The sequence below is a fragment of the Glycine max genome, chromosome 15, assembly GCF_000004515.6.
Source record: "Glycine max cultivar Williams 82 chromosome 15, Glycine_max_v4.0, whole genome shotgun sequence".
NCBI classification, from domain to species: Eukaryota; Viridiplantae; Streptophyta; class Magnoliopsida; order Fabales; family Fabaceae; genus Glycine; species Glycine max.
In genome coordinates, this window is record NC_038251.2 from 22,842,682 (window position 1) to 22,864,452 (window position 21,771).

The 21,771-nt window shown below is 33.6% G+C and overlaps 1 protein-coding gene across 1 annotated transcript; it reads left to right on the forward strand.

Moving 5' to 3' along the window:
- Positions 1–9,340: 9,340 nt before the first annotated feature.
- Positions 9,341–9,988, forward strand: LOC100775537 (glutaredoxin-C9). The gene has a single exon (XM_003547532.5). It carries the CDS (start codon positions 9,390–9,392, stop codon positions 9,786–9,788), a length of 399 nt encoding a protein of 132 aa, XP_003547580.1. The 5' UTR covers positions 9,341–9,389; the 3' UTR covers positions 9,789–9,988.
- The last annotated feature ends 11,783 nt before the right edge of the window (positions 9,989–21,771 follow it).

Here is a 21,771-nt window from a genome sequence, read left to right on the forward strand (position 1 = left end):
CACATTACTTCTCAATGCCCCACCACAAAAACCATGATTATGAGGGGCCAAGACATTTATAGTAGCCAAGATGAGGCTACTACTTCACCTTCCTCTAGTGAAAGTGAAGAAGCAAAAGGGGAAGAATCTAGTGAAGAAATCTACCCCCAAGAAGATAGACAACCATTAGTGGTTAAAGAGAAGTGTAAGGAGGTAAGTGTCTCCTCCAAGAGGTTAGCTAAGAAGGAAACTCATTTTACAATAAAGACAAACATTAAAGAAACTTTCCCTCTTAGACAACCTCCACATCTTCTCCTTTGTAAAAAGACACTTGTTAGCACTGCCACACCTCTTGGGCTTGAGGTTATTCCTCAAGTAAAGGAGTTGTTGGATGAGGGTTTGGTTCGTAAGAGCTTAAATCCTTGTGCTTTGTTAGTGCCCAAAATAGGTATTATTAGGCACCAAATCCCTACAATAAGTGATATGATGAATTTGTTGAGTGTTGCAACCCTCTTTTGTAAAATCAGTCATGCACCCAACGTCTTCATGATTCATGTACATAGGGACTCATTAGGTAGGTTTGTTCTTATTTTAGGTTTTAATACAAACTTAGGTGCTCATATGGAACACCTTAGGTTTGTCGTATTTTTTTGTAGGAATAATCAACATAGAAATATAGAAAAAGGTACGCTTTATTGCATTACATTCCTTAATTTTTTAAATAGTGATCAAGGGGTTCCCATGGACCCTAAAAGAATAAAGGTCATTCCTGATTGACCCACTCCACCAAGTATAAGGGAAATCTGGGGCTGCCATGACTTAACAAACTTTTACAAAAGGTTTGTCCCATATTTTTCTATACTTGTAGCACCACTCATTGAGTTGGTGAGGAACCATGTTCCCTCATGGGAAGAGATGTCCATGAAAGAAGTTTTCAGACCTTACCCTACTCTAACATACCCAACACCACTAATACATATGTTTTTATTCTTTTTACAGGTGTCGAGGGAAGGAGCCCAGAGTATGAAGAACCTCAGGATTTGAGGTCAAATCCTTTCCAAGGTGGAGGGGATGATGCAATCCTACCCCCAGAGGGTATTGGATAGAAGACTCCAAGAGGCTTGGGCTAGAGCTACTAAAGAAGGCCCTAGGGTTCTCATGAACCTTAGGGTAGATTTTTGAGCCCATGGATCAAGGTTGGATCCACTCTTCTTTGTAAATATTAGAATAGGTTTTTCCTTTTTTTGGGCCTTGTATTTTGGTCATTCTAGTAGTATAGGGTTTTAGCCTTGTATTTCTGGGCATTTTGAGTAGTCTTTGTAGTAGGGACCTTTTTTTTTGTATTTTCATGTATTTTGTCAAGGAGGTGAGCTTAGTTTTTAGATGGGTGTGTGTAGCTAAGCTCTAGCTTCTCAAGGAAGCTTCTCAAGGAGGTGAGCTTAGTTTTTAGATGGTTGTGTGTAGCTAAGCTCTAGCTTCTGAAGGAAGTTTTCTCAAAGAAGCTTCTCAAGGAAGTTTTCTTAAGAAAGCTTCTAAAGGAAGCTACCTAGTCTATAAATAGAAGCATGTGTAACACTTGTTGTAACTTTCATGAATGAGAGTCTTGTGAGACACAACTCAAAGTTCAACTTTTCTCCCTTTTTCTTCCTTCAATTTCGTGCTCCCCCCTCTCTCTTTCTCTCCCTCTTTCTTTTCCTCCATTGAAGCATCCTCTCTAAGCTTCTTATCCAAGGCTCATCTTGGTGGTGAAGCTTCTTCTTCCATGGCTTATTCCCTAGTGAATGGCGCCTCCTCTCACCTCTTCTCCTTTGTCTTCCACTGCATCTCCATGGTGGAAAATCACCATTAAAGGACCTCATTGAAGCTCAAAGATCCAGCCTCCATAGAAGCCCCACAAGCAAGCTTCCATCAATCCAAAGTTCCACTTCTTTCCCTCTTTTATTCCTTCAATTTCGTGCTCCCCCCTTCTCTCTTTCTTTTCCTCCATTAAAGCATCCTCTTCAAGCTTCTTATCCAAGGCTCATCTTGGTGGTGAAGCTCCTTCTTCCATGGCTTATTCCCTAGTGGATGGCGCCTCCTCTCACCTCTTCTCCTTTGTCTTCCGCTGCATCTCCATGGTGGAAAATCACCATTAAAGGACCTCATTGAAGCTCAAAGATCCAGCCTCCATAGAAGCCCCACAAGCAAGCTTCCATCAATCCAAAGTTCCACTTCTTTCCCTCTTTTATTCCTTCAATTTCGTGCTCCCCCCTTCTCTCTTTCTTTTCCTCCATTAAAGCATCCTCTTCAAGCTTCTTATCCAAGGCAATTCTTGGTGGTGAAGCTCCTTCTTCCTTGGCTTATTCCCTAGTGGATGGTGCCTCCCCTCTCCTCTTCTCCTTTGCCTTCCGCTGCATCTCCATGGTGAAAAATCACCATTGAAGGACCTCATTGAAGCTCAAAGATCCAGCCTCCATAGAAGCTCCACAAGCAAGCTTCCATCAAGTGGTATCATGTCGACTTTTCTTGGGGGAAATGGTTGTAAACTTGGATACATCTCTTGTCATATGCTTGGAACATCCACTGCCGATGTACCACTTCTTCCTTACAGATTCTTCCTCGTTGTCCTTTTGAGATTTTGTCATGAGACATAAGTTGGCTTGGTCTTTATCATGATCTTGAAATGACTTCAGATTTGATCTTTCCCTAAAATTACTTTTGAAAAACATAGAATTTAAAGAGCCCATTTATCTTGAAGTTGTTAAACTTTCTACAAGAAACCTGCTCTGATACCACTTGTTGGATCAACTGGCCTCAGAATAATTAAGAAGGGGGGTTGAATTAATTATGAACGTGTCTTGACTAATTAAAAATCTATCCTTCTTAATGTTACTAGATTCAATTAGGCTTTTACTACTAAGTTAAGAAAGTAAAGAACAGAAATAGAAACTTAACCAAAAGTAAAAGCGATAATTAAAAGTACACAGTAGAAATTAAAGAGTGTAGGGAAGAAGAAGACAAACACAAGATTTATACTGGTTCGGCCACAACCCGTGCCTACGTCCAGTCCCCAAGCAACCAACTGATTCTTGAGATTTCTTTCAACCTTGTAAAATCCTTTACAAGCCAAAGATCCACGAGGGATGTACCCTCCCTTGTTCTCTTTGAAAAACCAAGTGGGTGTACCCTCCACTAGAACTGATCCACAAGAGATGTACCCTCTCTTGTTCTCAGTATAAAAATCCCCAAGTAGATGTACCCTCTACTTGTACCACAAAGGATGTACCCTCCAATGTGTTGGGACAAAGAATTCTCAGGCGGTTAGTCCTTTGAATCTTTGTAAGGGGAAACAAAATATATCTCAGACGGTTAGTCCTTTGAAATCTTTTGCTTAAGGGGAAGGGAAGAATCAAAAGAATTCTCAAGCAGTTAGTCCTTTGAATCTTTTGTAAGAGAGAAGGGAGACACAAAAGAATTCAGGCGGTTAGTCCTTCTATTCTTTTGGCAAAGGGAGAAGAGAATGAAAAAGATGAATAACACAAGTTTTTGAACAATGAACTTTTCTTGGAAGAGAAAGTGTTGAACAAAAACTTTTAGAAAGATGAAGAGAAATGAATTAGAAAGTTCTGTTGAAAGTGTTGAAAGAGATGAAAGAAGATATTGAAAGATTGTTGAAAGATTGATTTAGAAAGTTCTGTAGAAAGCGTTGAAAGATGTTGAAGGATTGATTTAAGATAGATTCATGCCATGGTCACATATTTATAATCTCTTGATGACTCAAGTTAAAGTTTGTGACTCTTGGCAATTTCTTTAAAACTACCCCTTTAAAAATTGTGACTCTTTTGAAAACTAGTCACTTAAAAAGTTGTGACTTTTGAAAAAATCTTCAGAAACAAGTTACTTGAAGAATTGTGACTTTTAGAAATTTATTTTTCAAAATCAGTCACTGGTAATCGATTACCATTAAGGTGTAATTGATTACACATCAACAGATGTGACTCTTCATGTTTAAATTTTGAAAATCAAAATGTTTAGAACTCTGGTAATCGATTACAAGTATTATGTAATCGATTACACAAGTAAAAAATGATTTGAAAATGTTTAAACACAAGTTGTGACTCTTGAAATTTGAAATCTAACGTTTTAAAACACTGGTAATCGATTACTACCTTCTGGTAATCGATTACCAGAGAGTAAAACTCTTTGGTTATGATTTTGTGAAAACTTCTTGTGCTACTCAATGTTTTGGAAAACGTTTTTAGTACTTATCTTGATTGAGTCTTCTCTTGATTCTTGAATCTGAAGTCTTGAATCTTGATCTTGATTATTCTTGAATTCTTGAATCTTGATTCTTGAATCTTTGGAATTTGCTTAGCTCTTGGTTCTTTGGCATCATCAAAATAACCTTGGAAGGCATTGCTTCCACAATCTCCCCCCTTTTGATGATGACAATCCTGAAATCAAGAGAATGCATACAATTTTTGTACTTGGTTGGAATATTCTGTAAAGTTCTTATGTGCTCCTTATCCACATTGAAAACTACCTCTAAGGAATATTCTGTAAAGTTCTTCTATTTTGTTCTTTCTTTAAATTCAAATGTTAGCAATTCAAATAAAGATAGGCAAAATTGAATTTCGAAAAAAGAGATTAAGCACTTCCCTTTTTGGTTAACATTACCTTTTCGTACTTGGTTGGACATCACATATAAGAATATAAAAGGAGTATGTAAGAGACTTATACTAACTTGACACGAGTGATGAAAACACTGGTTTTCATAACTAGTGGACACTATTGGGTTTGCAACATGTTGGATGTTGGTTATGCCTTAAAAGAACATTTTCCACTTTAAGCATGGACGAGATATGTAGATAACGATTAGGTTCTTTTACTAAGTTGGTCCTATTCACTTAATATCAACAATTTATACTTTTTGCAAACATCAAAATCTAAGGTGTGATAGGCGTCTAGTTTAGTGGATCGTCCGACCTAACAGATTTAAGTCCAATGGACACGAATAAAAGTAACTTAGTGTGTAAACACTGATTTTTACAATAAGTGAGCGCAGTTATTTTAACAACACATTGGAGATTGAATATATCTTAATAAAATTGTTTTTCACTTATGGGTGAATGCATACTTACTAGAGTTGTAGAGAATGATTTAATAACACATTAGCTCCATTATAGTTGGTCCTGTTCACTTAAAAATAATTCATTAGTCCATCAATAATTTATACCTTTGTAATCATCAAAATTCAAAGTAGGATGGGTCATCCAGTGGTAAGTTGACTGTCTAGACCTAACATCTATAAAAGTAAAATTTTATCAAGTTGTCGTATTAAATTATTTCAGGTGACAAAAAAATTCCAAATAATTAAGCTTAAATGGAATTTTGGTTCCTCTATTTTATTTAATCCATAATTTTGATCCTTTTATTTTAAAATTGAGACATTTGGTTCTCTTATTTTAAAAAATCCACAATTTTGATTCTCTTATTTCAAAATACAAACATTTGGTTCCTATATTTTAGAAAATTCATAATTTTGGTTTAATCTTTAACTTTTCCTATGTTGTATTTGTTTTATTTCTTACTTTGTAATTAATTAAATTAGTTTTTGATGATACCTTAAATGAATATTTTAAATTTAAGGTTCAATTGAATCAAAAGAAAAGAACTACAATGTAGACAAATTTGAGAATTTGACCAAAATTATGAATTTTTTAAAATACATATGACTAAATGTCTCTATTTCTAAATGAGGGAACTAAAATCACATTTTTTTTAAAAAAAAATAGAATGACCAAATGTCTCAATTTTAAAATGAAGGAGACCAAAATTATGGATCTAATAATTAAGAGAATCAAAATTACATTTAAGCAAAAAAAAATTAATCTCACATGCTCTATTTGTTTTTAATTTCTCTATCTATTGCACAATTGAATATATATATATATATATATATATATATATATATATATATATATATATATATATATATATACTTGATTTTGAGGATCCTCAAACTAGTACAACCATGTCTATAATTTCTTTACAAGAAAAGTTTGTAAATTTTAAATGTTCAAAACTCAAAATATCACCAAAAAATGTAATTTTTAATTAAGATAAATAGTCACTTCTGTTCCTCAAAGTGTAAAGTAGTGACAATTTAATTTTTGAAAGAAAAGAATTATAAAATAGTCCCTGAAAATATAAAAAGTATGTGAAACAATGTTTGTCATTATGTGTGGAATGTTGACTTTACACTTTAATATCAAATTGATCCTTATAAATTACAATTTAATGTAACACAAAACAAATGTACTCACTTTGAAATCATATATTTTATTAATTTCACACAAACTAAGAAAGTTATTAGTTAACATCATTTAATTTTACTAATCTCAAGTAAAAATTAGGGTTATTTCTAAAATGTCTTTAATTGAAACTTATTATCATGAATAAAAAAGAATCATTGAAAAGAGAAATAGAATTAAAAGAACGATGTTTTAGGAATGATAACACTAAATAAAACAAAATTAGTTAAATTTACTTATATTTAAATCCAACAAACAAAAACACTTTTTTGCTTATATACGAGTTCAGTGGAATATAAACTAAAGTTAGCACATTTTTTATACTTTAAGAGACTATTTCAAAATTTTATTCTTTTAAGACCAAATTGTCACCCACAGGGTCCATTTATCCTTCTAACTATGTTTAAAAATACAATTAATCTTATAGTCTGTGTTCGTAAAATTATTATGATCACTAGACAAATAATTAATCAATTAAGAACAATAATGATTTTGCACTAATTTTTTTTATATTATATATGATGAGAGAGAGATAAACGAAAGAAGAAGATAGAGGGACAGAAATTGTGATATGTTATTTATTGTGATATATAGCAAAAAAAAAGGTAAAATAAAATAAAAACATTATAAGTGGATAAAAAAAAATCTGAATCAATTAACTACAAAACAAAAGCAGTCTAACAAGAGATTAAATATGAGAGGTAATTTGAATATATATAAAATACACATCAAATGGAAAGTAAAGACACACTTATAAATATAAATAGACCAAACGACCCTTTTATCTTTTTTTTTTTTAATTTTTGGTCATTTATCTGTATTTTGATTTTTTTATTATTTTAAAATAATTCAAAATTATCATTATGTTAGTTTAAAGATAACACAGGTTAATTAGTATTCAGATATTGATGGTTCTTAGCCTCCTCCTCCTCTTTTCCCTTTGGGGATTTTGGCCACCACGGTGGGAAGCTCACCCAACATGGTCCACACACCCAAAAGCACCCGCAGTGACCATGGGGTTGGTTTTTGAAGGAGATAATGGTGTGGGGAAGTGGGCAAAGACAGAGGAGAAGTTGTTGAAGGAGACCATATTAGAATTAACATTAGGGAGGTGAGGGCAAGGTTGAGGAGCGGGGGTGGGTGGTTAGTAATTTGTGGCAGTGGAGGAGGGCAAATCCATTGTAGGCACGAACACGGTGGTTTTGTTTGCTGGATGGGAGGCGGTGTTAGATGCGGTTGTGCGCAGGTGAGCCCATCAATTTCTAAACCACATCGCGAAAGTTGTTTTTGTTGATGTTGTACACTGGTGGTTGATGCTTTTGGGTGCAGCTACCATGTTGGGTGTGTTTGGGTGCAGTGACCATGTGGGGTGCGTTTGTCATCTAAGTGCACAAAACCACCAGAGGGAGAATAAGGGGGAGGAGGATGAAAAAGATATGAGAAAAATACATTTCTACTAACACTGATATTTGAGTATTATTAATGGTGTTAATTTTAAACTAATGAAAAGATTATTTTGAATTATTTTAAGAAGATAAAGAATTAAAATAATTTTTTTAAATAGATAAAGGACAAAAGTAAATAAAAAAATAAATAATCAAATAGATCATTTTATCATAAAAAGTTTAAGGTCTATTTTTTTTTCCTTGTATGGGAGTTGAGCCAAATAAATTTTGAGAAAAGCTTTAAACTAAAAAAAATAAGGAAACATAATTTTTGTAAAAGAAAAGGATCGGAGGAAATTTTTTTATAAGAAAACTATAATTAAAGTCACTTTTAAAAACAAGTTGCATCTCTCTCCTCCTAATTGCATTTTCTCCCTAACTAGTTAATGTTAGACAAAAAAAAAAAAAAAAATCTGTCGAATGACTTTTTTTCTTCTTAATTCTTATTTTTAAACTGTAACTTTGAAATAATTTTAATACATAAAAAATAATTAAATATAATCTTAGTCACAATAGCATCCTAATGGATAAGTCTCACAACAATACCAATAGAAATATTCTTAGTTAAAAAAGAAAATAAAAAAAAATTCATATCAAATTAAAAATTAGTCACAACTCCCCTACTCGTTTTATTATGATAGAAGTATTTGATGATCAATACATAATACTATTCTGTTACCAAAAGAAACATATGATCAATAAAAATCTATATATTCATAATAAATATAAATAAAACTCTATATATTTGTGATACGTTCAACAATACCATTTAACTGTGTTGTCATATTAACCTTTCATGATTATTTGATAAACAGTGAAATGAAAAATCAATTGAAGTCGGTAGATCATTAATTGTCACATAACAAATCAACTTTATTTATTCACCTTTTCATAATATGGTACATTTGCAAGCTTAACTTTCTTAAGTCCAAAACACAACCACCCGAGAAATGAATCACTTGAGACAGGAATTGAAACTTTAGTACAATATATATGTGGTATGCATGTGTACCAGCTTTTGCCTTGCTTATGAGTTACTCATATCATGCATGAGCATATGTATGTAGTGTGTCAGTCTACTCTGAAATCTGAATTCTTATTTTCTTTCTCTTTCTCCTTCAAAAAACGCGTGATCTTCTCGTGCTATCTTCTAAGGTTTCTTCTACCCTATCACCCCCTATTCTCTCTTTCTATCTCTCACTCCTTTTATTTTCCTTCTCTTCTTACTTTGTAGATCGATAGTGACGCCATATACGTACTCATTATCTCTCTCTCTCTCTCTCATCGAGGCAAAGGGCAACACAAAACACCAATCCCCATTCACAATTTATGACCCTCTTTTCTTTAATTTTCTCAATTGGCTTGTGTTGTTGATCCGTACTTTGGCATGAAATGAAACTCACTCATTTTGTGCCTTTTGGACTCACCCCCGTCGTGTACTTTGACTCATGATATACAATGTTACACAAACCTCCATGCAATATAACATGTAACATTATTTTATGTATCCCAACATTCCCACACATATAATATCACATCTCAATCCTCACCTATCTCACTCTCTATATAAGCACCAACAACCCTACCATTTCTTCTAATAATTTCTACGCAATAGGTCTTACATATATTTGTTCATATCTCTCAAGTTTCTACTTTCTAGCAGCATACCAAGATGCAAGTGATGAAATCTGCCACTCAAGTGGAAGCAACACCGCCACCACCGTCGTCAATTTCTCTAGGGCTTAACAAGATGAGATCCTATGAGATGGTGCACCACCTAGTGTCGTGCAACGCCGTTGTGGTGTTCAGCATGAGCGACTGCTGCATGTCCACCGTCGCCAAGCGCCTCCTCTTCAGCCTCGGCGTCGGCCCAACCGTGGTGGAGCTTGACGAGCAGGCCGATGGCCCCGGCATCCGGTCCGTTCTCTACCAGCTCGCCGGGTCCCACCAGCCTGTCCCCGCCGTCTTCATCGGCGGCAAGTTTCTCGGTGGGGTGCAAACCCTCATGGCCAGCCACATTAACGGCACCCTGGTTCCTCTCCTCAAAGAAGCTGGGGCACTCTGGCTTTGAAGTAATCATATATTAGTGAAGCCACACCTCAACTCAAAAATAGGTTATGTTATATATATGGGATCTAGTCATGCAATTGATAGATGAATATGAATATAAATATGAATAGCTAGGTGAATAGGTGTTACTCAAGTTTATGTAGTTAATGTGGGGGATTATTCTGAATATGTGTAGCAATGTCTACATATTACAAACGGTAAGATGACTAATAGATCATTCTATATAATCCACCAGTATTTTGATTCAATAGACTGTTTTCACAAAGTTTTTATTTAGTCCCTTTTTCCCCTGACTGAAAGATCATTATATATCATCTTCACGTAGAGAGTTTGTATATTTTTCTTTTAAGTAGATGGCAACCTGACTGAAAGAATCAATTATTGATAAAATTTGCTTTTTTACATTTGGGGATGCAAAAATTGAATTTTCCTTTAGAAAAAAAAAAAGAGAGAGTTATGGTGGAAAAGTTGTTTTTAATTAGGATCACCGGCGTTTAGGTGAGATACGCCGGAAAATGCCGTAAAGTAGGATGGTAACAACTAACTACGATACACATGCTGCTTTTTTTTTTTTTTTGGGAAAAAGAAAAGTATATGCATGCAGATTGTTTTGAAGAACACAGAGAATGGAAGTGAAGACACGTCATATGTCCGTACTAGATATGTTAATATTGGTGAACATGAGAACTTTTGTGGATAATATGATCACTTCATTTCATCAAGGCATGTGTAAATTATTGAAAATATTTTTCGAACACAATTTTAAACTATATATATGTATATATAATTAAGATATAAAATAATTGTATGCTATATCATTATGTATATAACATCATTTTTTCTGCACCTTTGAATAACGGAATCATCATGAATTTATTGCAATGCATCCGGGGCATGCAGATTTTCAAAATAAAATGTTCGGCCAAATTGGGTATCTTCGATTCGTTCACTTTTCTGTGGTTTGTTATTTTTTCTGAGAGAAGGCTGCAGAATGACCTCACGGAGTCATCAGTCATGGTCATGGCATGATAAATCGCTGATTTTTCAGAATCAAAATAAATTAAAATAGGCATAAAACTAAAACATTTATATATTTTTTTACTCTAGCAATAACTTTTGAGGTCAAATTACTCTTGAAATATTGAAATTACAAAGACAGACTTATGTAAATCAGCAATTGAATTTATTCATCAATAGTGCATAAACTCCATAACTTTCGAATTAAAAACAAAAAGGTCTGGATTGGGAGCCAAAATGCATACACGCACATATGCATGTATATATTGATAGAAAATAATTACAGTACTTCTTTAATGATCAAAGTGACAGACGTGTAAAATTCTTAAATGCTACAGTACTTCTTTAATGATCAATGCTACAATTGCTAGGAGCATTGTGAGAAATGCTACACTGATGTATACAATTAAAGAAACTAGTGCAACCTTACATATATGCCTATCCATTTGTATATTATTAATGAATTGTGTAGATAATAATTTTGAGAAACAAGAAAATATAGGTACACAATTATCCAATTTCTACACATTTAAGGTGGTATATATAAGAAATTTGAAATCATAATTATTGATAATGTTCGCATGCTAAACGAGTTTATTTATATTTTTTATACGAATTATTTTTAAAAAATTGTGATAGTGATTAGCGTTTAAACTTTTTTTAAGTGGAGTTTAAACTATTTTAAGTGTATGTCGAGAAGTGATTTTTTATTTTTTTATCTTTAGTTATGGTACACAATAAAATAAATTAAAGATAATTATATTAAGATAGGTCAGTAAATCCTTTACTCTAAATATTTTTGGTGCAATTTACATATTTTTTTGCTTTACAGTCTACGCAATAATAATAATTATCAACAATCTGGATGGAATTATATAATTGTCCATCTTAAATTAAAACTAAATTTTGGTAAACATAATCCTTACAATTCAATATTAGCTTATAACCTCTCATATTGTCTGTACCACAAAAAACTTCTTACATTGTCATTGCATAACATATTTCTTTATTGGGAATTTATTTTTCTCATAACAAATGTTAAGTTCTTTTACGTCAATATTGTTTCCTGTAATTATATATTTTTACTTTTATTTGTCAATATTTTAAATGTGTATTAAGGAATCCGGTTACGCAGGAATGCCCTTGATTCTTGAGGAGTGTAATATCGGGTATTCACACTTTTCTAGTTGTAAGAAATGGTATAAATACTGAATTGAAATAAGTAGTTTACAAATTTTATTTTAGATATTTTTTATTTAAAAGATGACATATCATTGAGAGATATGTTGAGGACGACGCTTAAAGGAGGGCTAGCTCAAGTAACACAGGGAAATAAAAGAGATAGAAATAAATGAACGAAATATATTGACAGTATTGTAGGGTTTGAATCTACACACACATTGTGTCCTACAACTATTTCCAATGTGAATTTCGGTCCTTATAATTTTTGTTAGTTCGGCTTTTGGTTTCTTATGGATAAAGTTTTTACTCGATCTTCCCGGATCAGCACTATCATGTTAATATTATAATTAGCATTAGTTTATGGAAGTATATATTATTTATTTTGAGTAATGAGATATGAACCACTCTTTATTTTAAACACCATCATCTTTTATTTCTCTTTTTTCTTTCTCTTTCTAGATGTAAGATAATATATAAGATGTTTATCAAACATTTTCCATTTACCTTTGATGAATATATATTATAAAGATAAAACTCAAATAAAATAAAAATATTAAAATGATAATTTTGTTAGTTAAGTTAAAAAAATCAACAAAAGTTAATTGATTTAGTTGCTAAGAAATGAACTCATATTTTAAAAGGATGTGAGTTGAATTTTCATTGTCGATGCAAAGACTTTGTTGATAGATAATCTATAAGTACCTCGTAAGTTATTTTTAAGCTTTGGTGTCTATTTTGATCCTGGTAAATCCTTAAACTCAACTCAACTAACTTTTTCATTATCAAAAAGTTAAGATGACAAATATTTTTCACCAAAATACTAATATTCAAGTTGAGGATTGATGTTTATAATATTTTTTTTTTAATTCTTTGATTTTAAAGAAAAAATATTTTAATTAATTTAGAGTTCGATTGAAAGATAAATAAAGTTTGATTAAGAAACTAATTATTGTAAAAAAAAATATGAAACTAAGATAGCAAAATTGATAATTGCAATAGATTAACATAAAAGAGCTGCAATAGTCCATTTTAAACGCAAAAGGCTATTAATTAATTAATCAACAAATTAGACATGTCTAATTAGGTGACATACATAGTAGCACATATCGAGAGAAATTAAGAAAGAAAAAAGGCATGCACGGCAAAATGCATTCCAAAGTTGAACGGATAAGGCATGCATGGCATGCGGATTAAAAGTGAGACAAGTTCTGCACAGAAAACGATTATTATTGTGATCGCTGATGAAACTCAGATTTTGCATGTCCTTTTTTCACTCTTCTTTAACCGTTACGAATTCGTCATGGGATTATGATCAGATAGGATATATATGCATGCATTTTCATTTTCTATATATATGTTTCTTTATTTTCGGAAATCCGCAACGAAATCATGACCAGGATATGAAGAATTGACCGCGATTCGCTCTTTCCATTCATGGCAATGTGAAAGACATTCGAAGGGCACACAGTGATGTGAACGTGACCTTTTTAACAAATCCCAATCTCTTTTTCTCTGCAGTCTCCGATTGAGTTTTCTTTGCATTTGACCGTTTTTTCCACATTCTTTGACTGTCATTGTTAATCTAATCTAACTTTCTTTTCCTGCTTTTAACCAAATCATTAGTAGGTAGTTAGTGTCAAATGTTTAAAAATAACTAGCAGGGCTATCTGCGATTCGCATTAATTTTCACGGTATGTTTTAAAATAACTTATGTAGATACTAATAAACTGATATATATTAAATTTATAAATGTAATGCACAATCATAATTTAATATAAATTAATTTTTAAATTGAAGCTTAGACCTGTTTGTTTTTCATTTCCCACTATACATTCACTACAAAAAAAAATAATGTTTTTTTTAGCGGTTATTTTGTGACGGTCTCAATAAACCACTACAAATATTATAATTTTTGACAAAAAAACTAATAGCCACCACCAACTTATATTACGAGTGTCACTTAACTCGTTGACCAACGGAGTAATAATTTTAATAGACACCAATTTAAAAATTTTAAGTATAATTTTTAGTTCTATTATGAGTGTAGACACTTTGTTGTGCCAAAACACGAGTGCCCAAACTCCAACCCCAATGGTAGATAGTGTAGTCTCTCATTTAGGGTTTGAAGTTCTTCATAGCGCGGAAACATGGTGGATTCATGATCTCTTATGAAGTCTCGCTAGTGTCTTGCTTTTTCAGTTTAGGGTTCATCTCTCTTTTTTATTCTCAATGCGATTTACAAACCCTAATATAATTCTATGCCCAAAATGCTCACATTCTCTTTCTCAAATATTTGAAATCTTTGACACAACACTTTTTCTCGCATATCTGGAAGTGTTTACGTAACTCTCTCTCTCTCGCGCGCGCGGAGATTTGGTAGTGTTCACACAACTTTGTTTTCTTTCATTGTGTTATGTTGCATAGATCTAAGTCTCTTATCTGTCTCATCGTTTTCTCAACAAACTTTAATTCAGTATTGGAGTTTTACTTCGATAAACTATTTCTTCCTTCATCATAGATTCATCTCGCATGTGAACATAAATAGAAAAGTGTACCAATAGGATTGTCATACACCTCTATCTTTACATTGTCTATTTTCTATTGGTATAAAGCTAGCCGTGTTGAGCATCATGTTTGTGTGAAGCATAATAGCATAAACAAGTGTGGTCTTGCCTTAAAAGATGGCAGTTAAGAAATTGGTATAGCACACTTCAAGGTGATCCCTTTTAACAAAGAAAAATTGAAAGGTTAATTTATTCCTTTCAGTTAAATTGAATTATTTCTGTTTACCTATTGCACAGTGACTCTTACTTTTGTCAACCTTCCTCTTAGTGTCTCAATGGCATTTTCAAATGCTTTAATAATACAACCTGTTTTGTTGTATTTTTGGGGTAATTTTCAACTCTTTGCAATATTGTTCCTAAATATTTTTAGGAGTTATTGTATGAATTTATCATGTCCTTTGAAACTAATCAATTTGTTTAGGTGAGGTAAAATTTCTTTTCAATATCATTATTACAAGATTCTACTAGATAATACATGTGCTTGTAGCATTTAATATAATTACCTCAGGCTAACCATTCTTTTCATTAAACTTCTTTACTTGAAGTATTCATCTTATCGTGTCTTTTAAGACTTCTCATGGTTACTTCTATTAGTCCAGTGTCAATGACTTGCTATAAATGCCTTTAAATTGATCAGTCGTTAGCTTTACATATGTGGTTTTCATTTCTGCTTCAATTTTACATTCTCATAAGACTTGATCTAGGGATAAGTTTTGTGATTGCATCAGTGGTTTTAATCTAGAATTGTCTTTAGGAACCATTGCATTAGTGAAGTTGAAACCATTGCTGCTTATTAAACTGTATATCACATGACACCAGTTTGTGCTTGGTGCAAATAAATAATAAGTCTTCATATTGTTGAATATGCACTTTCACTATGCCACCTGCACATGATCAGAATACAAGATAGAAATGAAGAATATGTACTTAGTTGATCTTCTCCATCTCTTTTTTCTGCATGATATATGATGATTAGACCTATCAATAGTGGAAAATAGAAATATATTCATTCCAGTATATACAACCTCTGTACATACTATTTTTTTTTCCATTTAATTAGACTACTTTGTAGCTAAAATACGCATTTTGCTTATTCTAAGTTTGAGTTGTTGCGAGAAAGAAACATGGTACAATTTCGGTCTCGCTAGGATTCCTCTTGCGAAGTTCTTCATGGTGCATTTTTAGGGTTCTTTGCTCTACTTTTAACTAAAAACTTTGGAATTTTATGTTGCAGGTAAAGATCTAGAGAGGCTTCTAAAAGAGACCATAGGTAATATTTGTAGCTAAAATACACTTTTTTTTTTTTACTTCAATTTATTACGCTATCCTATTAAAGTTATTCTAATGTAGCTTTTACCATCGTAGCATGGTAGTTCCTATGAGCTTATTTTTTTGGCTATTTGGAAAATTGTAACTTTGCTTTAGCCATTATATAACTGATTTAATTAGACCGAATTCAGATTTCACTTTAGTTTCAATATGATTTTCTTTCACACAACTTGCTCATACTCGTTGGTCCAGTTTTCTTTATATAATATTTTCAGAGAATTAATTAATATAAAGGACCATGAAGTATGAATAATAAAAATTAAGAATACAAATATCTGAATTCAGAATTTGGTGTCTTCTTATAGCAGAAAAGGGATATCTTCAAAGGAATTGAGGAGGATTGGCATTCTATTGGTGGATCCACTATTAAAAAATGACAATTTTATGATGCACATTCTAAGACGGTTATGGAGAACCGTCTTAGAATGTGACGAGGTGGTAATTTTGTAATTAAGAGAGTGAAATTTGTTTTACGACGCGCATTCTAAGACGGTTATAACGAACCATCTTAGAATGTGACGCGGAAGTAATTTTGTAATTAGAGGGAAAAAACCACAATGGTTTTTCATGATAACTGTTATCGTTTTAATTTCCTCTAATTATAAAATTGTCACCGCATCCCCTTTGAAATCCCTATCTAGCTAATTCGTCCCTCACCTCTGTTGTGCCCTTCGTCACCTTCTCTCCATCGTCCACTCTTGAATGACTATCATTCATGCCCTCCCTCGGTCAAATCGTGTAATCACTTGTGGTGGTGGCCTGACCCCATTCGTCTACTTAGATGCCGTGGAACGTGTGTCGCACCGTCATCATGTGCTGCCATCGTCATACAAGTACCTTAAGCTATATATGTGTTTCTTATTTGGTTCTTCTTCTGTATACCTTGAGCTGCTAGCTTTGGGCTTTTGTTTTTAGTGTGTAATGAATGTCATTTTGTGCATGATTTTATTGTATTGGGTTGTTGTTCTCAACAATTGTTACCCTACCTATTGGATCAAGTGGCCTCAAAATAATTAAGAAGGGGGGGTTGAATTAATTATTCCTAAACCTTTACTAATTAAAAATTTACTCTTCTAAGGCTTTTACTTATGTTGTTAAGAGAATAAGGAGTAGAAGACAAACTTAACCAAAAGTAAAAGCGGAAATTAAAATGCACAACGGAAAGTAAAAGAGTAGGGAAGAAGGAGACAAATACACAAGAGTTTTTATACTGGTTCGACAACAACCCGTGTCTACATCCAGTCCCCAAGCGACCTGCAGTTCTTGAGATTTCTTTCAACCTTGTAAAAATCCTTTTACAAGCAAAGATCCACAAGGGATATACCCTCCCTTGTTCTCTTTGAAACCCTAGTGAATGTACCCTCCATCACTAGAACTGATCCACAAGAGATGTACCCTCTCTTGTTCTCAGACAAACCCAAGTAGATGTACCCTCTACTTGTACCCCAAAGGATGTATCCTCCAATGTGTTAAGACAAAGATCTCAGGCGATTAAACCTTTGATACTTTGTGAATGGGGATACAAAAGAATTCTTAGGCGGTTAGTCCTTCGAACACTTTTGTATAAGGGAATGGGAAGAATCAAAAGAATTCTCAGACTGTGTCGTTTTGAATTCTTTGACAAGGGAGAAGGGAGACACAAAAGAATTCAGGTGGTTAGTCCTTCGTTCTTTTGGAAAAGGGAGAAAAGAGACACAAAAAGAATTCAGGCGGTTAGTCCTTGGTGAATTCTTTTTGACAAAGGGAGAAGAAATGAAAAGAATGAATAGCACAAGTTTTCGAGGTTCAGAAAACCAGAAAACTTTGGAAAGCTTTTGGCACAAAGAAGAAGAAAAAGTTCAAAGAGATTCAAGGCTTGAAAAGGATTGTATAAGATTGATTGGAAAAGTATATTGAAAAGCAAATCAAAGCCTTGTTTTTATAGACTCTTCATGTCTGGCCAAGATGACCATTTAGAAGAGTTATAACTTTTAGAAAAACTTAAAACCAATTTGAAAAAGTCAAAAACCTTTTGAAGAGTTACATCTTTTGATTTATTTAGAAACAATCACTGGTAATCGATTACCAAATCAGTATAATCGATTACACAAGACTTTTATGTGAAAGGATGTGACTCTTCACATTTGAATTTGAATTTCAACATTCAAAGGCACTGGTAATCGATTACCAAAACATAGTAATCGATTACAGCTTTTTGAAATTAATTGGAATGTTGTAAATTCAGTCTGAAAACTTTTTCAAATCCATTTTGCTACTGGTAATTGATTACAATAATCTGGTAATCGATTACCAGAGAGTAAAAACTCTTTGGTAAACATGTTTTGAGAAAAATCCATGTGCTACTCAGTTTTTGAAAAAACCTTTTCATACTTATATTGATTAAGCTTTTTCTTGATTCTTGAATCTTGAACCTTGATCTCTTGAATCTTGATTCTTGATTCTTGAATTCAACTTTCCTCTTGAGTCTTGAAGTGTTCTTGATTCTATCTTGAACATCTTGAACTCATTCTTTGGTTGGCCTTTGAGCTTTTTGTCATCACCTTTGTCATCATCTTTTGTTATTGTAATGGCCCGCCTCATCGCTACGGTATCCAGGCTCTAATATTCGATAATTTCAATTTTTTTTCTTTTTATAAAAGGAACTCCCTTAATTTTTGCTTATGAAAATAGAAGTGATTTTGTTACAACATAAATTCATCCAACAACACGCCATTACTTAAGTGAATATGCATAATTACATAGAAACAATAATTTGGTACATGTCATACACATAACGAAAATTAAATATGTTCATATATATAATTAAAATTCCAGTTTTACATCTTTAACTCAACAAAATAAAACTGAAAAACCAACTACGGAGGAGTTGATTACAAAACACAACTCTCTCCCAAAATAACGTCAACGTCATCACGTCGGCTCGGCGGCTCCTCACCAGAATCTTACTCCCTACACCCTGCCACTGTCATTCTGCTCCCACGAACAAGGTTCGTGATCATCACAGGTATCAACCACACGATACAAAATTGCAAGGGTGAGTTTATTATAAAAGAACCAATACCAATTTCAAATAACCACAATTAGCAAGGAACATAGGCAAACATGATAAGCATACACAATAATCATTATTCAACACTCATATCCAACAAATATTCATCATTCACATCCAACAATTACTCATCATCCATCCATGGATCCAATCAAGACTGCATAGAATGATGCATGCACCTGACTCAACACTCAGATGCAATGTGGTACGTACCAACAACAACCAAATCTTAGGAAATAGCCTAAGCATGTCCACACGACACTCTCACTTAGGGAACTGTGCTGAGTTTGTCGAGACCACCCGGTTGTGCATGTAACAGCCCCCCTCCCATAGGTGATCAGCCTGGGAGCCCAAAGGTGTTCCCTACCAGGTGACAAGCCCCTTAGTACAAAGTACACTTGGCCACAGTTACTCTATTTCCTGTGTCGTATGAGCTAAGATCACAGCCAAAAGTAAGTGCCAAAGACCATGGACCAATTAAAGCGCCTAAGCATCACCTCAGAAATGCTTAGATTCTCTAACCACGCTAGTTACCCATGTCTGGGCCATCCGACAAGGTCAGTGCACTCTACCCCCCATGACATACACTCCATACGACGTATGATTGTGGCCAAAAGCTAGTGCCAAAGACCCTGGAAGGTCAGTGCACAGTGCCCCCCACGAACATACACAACATGCACATGCCAATGCATTTCCAACATTAATCAACATTCCATTTCCATGTCATTCACAACATAAATATCATCTCATCTCAATGACGTCATCAACAACAACAACAACCTCATTTCATATTCACATATTCATCAATAATAACAATTCATGTTGACATGGTCTTTATTAACAACGTCATCTCAAATCAATATCATCAAATTATCATTATCATCACATATCAATTAAAATCCTCAATAGCAACATCAACAACAATTCAAACAAACACAACAATATCATTTCCACACGCACGGTCTTCAAACAACACATTTCAAACAACCAAAACAATATCATTCATCACAATACATACATACATGCATATATATATATATATATATATATATATATATATATATATATATATATATATATATATATATATATATATATCGCATCCCATTAGTTAAAACGTAATTTTCTTTGAAGAAAAATCAGCATGCAACAGGGACAGGCAGATATCCTCATATAGCTAGGTTCCCTGACCCTAACTATGGTGTTAAAACGGTAAATTTTATAATAAACTTCCCTTACCTATCATGAGCTACCCCGCGGATTCCTCGTCGTGTCACTTGAAGATTCCTTTTTGTCCTTGATCGTCGATTCCACACAAGCCTCTACCATGTCAAAACGAAGGAGACTTAGTATGGATTTCAGAAAACAAAGCTAGTAACAGTGCTCTGGGTCAAACACCCACATCACTACATGAAAGAGCTGAGAGCATTTCGGGTTTTACAAAGGAACGCCATTTGGAAATTCCGACCACGCCAATGTGACCGGGGTTCAGTGTAGGTTACGAAAATAACATGCATTTCATGAAAGGATAACGTTTACAAAGTCTCTTTCTTTAAGGTTTTTCAAAGGAAGCATAAGACATGCAATGGCGGTTCCAAAGTCAGAAAAGATGCAAAGACAAGATGAAACTAACAAGAAACAAACATAGAACCATGGTTATCTCGAAAGAAAATGAAATGTCAGATTAGGGTTTTCGCTCTCTACCGGAACCGCAAGCCAAGTTGGAAGATTCCGCTTCGGTTGAAGGGTTCCTCTCGGTGTGGGTTTTCAATGGAGAACAATGATGGTTTGTGGTGGCTAATGGTGGTTGTGGGTGATGGAGAAAGTTCTTGGAACTTTAGAAATGGCTTTGGAAGAAAGAAAGAAGAAGAAATGGCGTTTTTCCTAAGCTACACGAAAGCAAAGGCTGAAATGCTTAAATAAGAGATGCTCTCGGGAACGGAATCTTCTAGCACACTCCGAACATCTTATCAAAGATCCCAACGGTCAGATTATGGACAAGTGTCTTGTGAAGTTGCAGACCAAATTTCGAGACGATCCAACGGTTAACGAAGGCTGGGTAGCGTTTTTTCGAGACAGCTTCATGTAGCTTTATCTAGAAGCTTCATTAAGAGGCTTCCTCCAGAAGCTTCCTCGTGGCTTCTTTGAGAAGCTTTTTCAAGAGGCTTCTTTGAGAAGCTAGATCCTTATCTATCCACACCCCTCTATTAACTAAATTAACTTAAAAATAATTACGGATGAAAATAACGCAACAAATAATCAAACATCAAACATAATTACTAATAATATATAGATATATATATCAGGGTGTTACAGTTATCATCTTTGTTATCATTAAAACATCTTTGAATCACTCTTGATTCACCATGAAGCTTTGCTTCTACACTACCAAATAGAACATTTTTTATCATCACAAAGTTTATAGCTTATATATTAGTTGAATTATTAAGTTCATATGTTTTTCTTCATTTCTTCAAATTAATTTGACATATGAGGGTGTACTTATTTAAAAATCGTAAAAGGAATTTGGTCCAAATTCGGTTAGTTGAAATATTTTCCCCTCCATATATGATATATACAGGAAAACTCAGTAGTAAGAAGATAAAAAAAATGTCATCCACACATTTCAATATTTGAGATGCTCTAAAGTAACTGCATCCATTTATGTTTAGTTGCTGAACCACTCAAAAACACGTTCTGATTTTAGAATCCATATCCACATTGAGGGATAAGAGTTTGCAGTCTTACATTTTGTCCTTTGTTGTTGTTAATCTAGTCTTACCCACACGACTACTAGAGAAGTTAAAAATCATGAGAACAAATGATACTAACCAGATCAATTG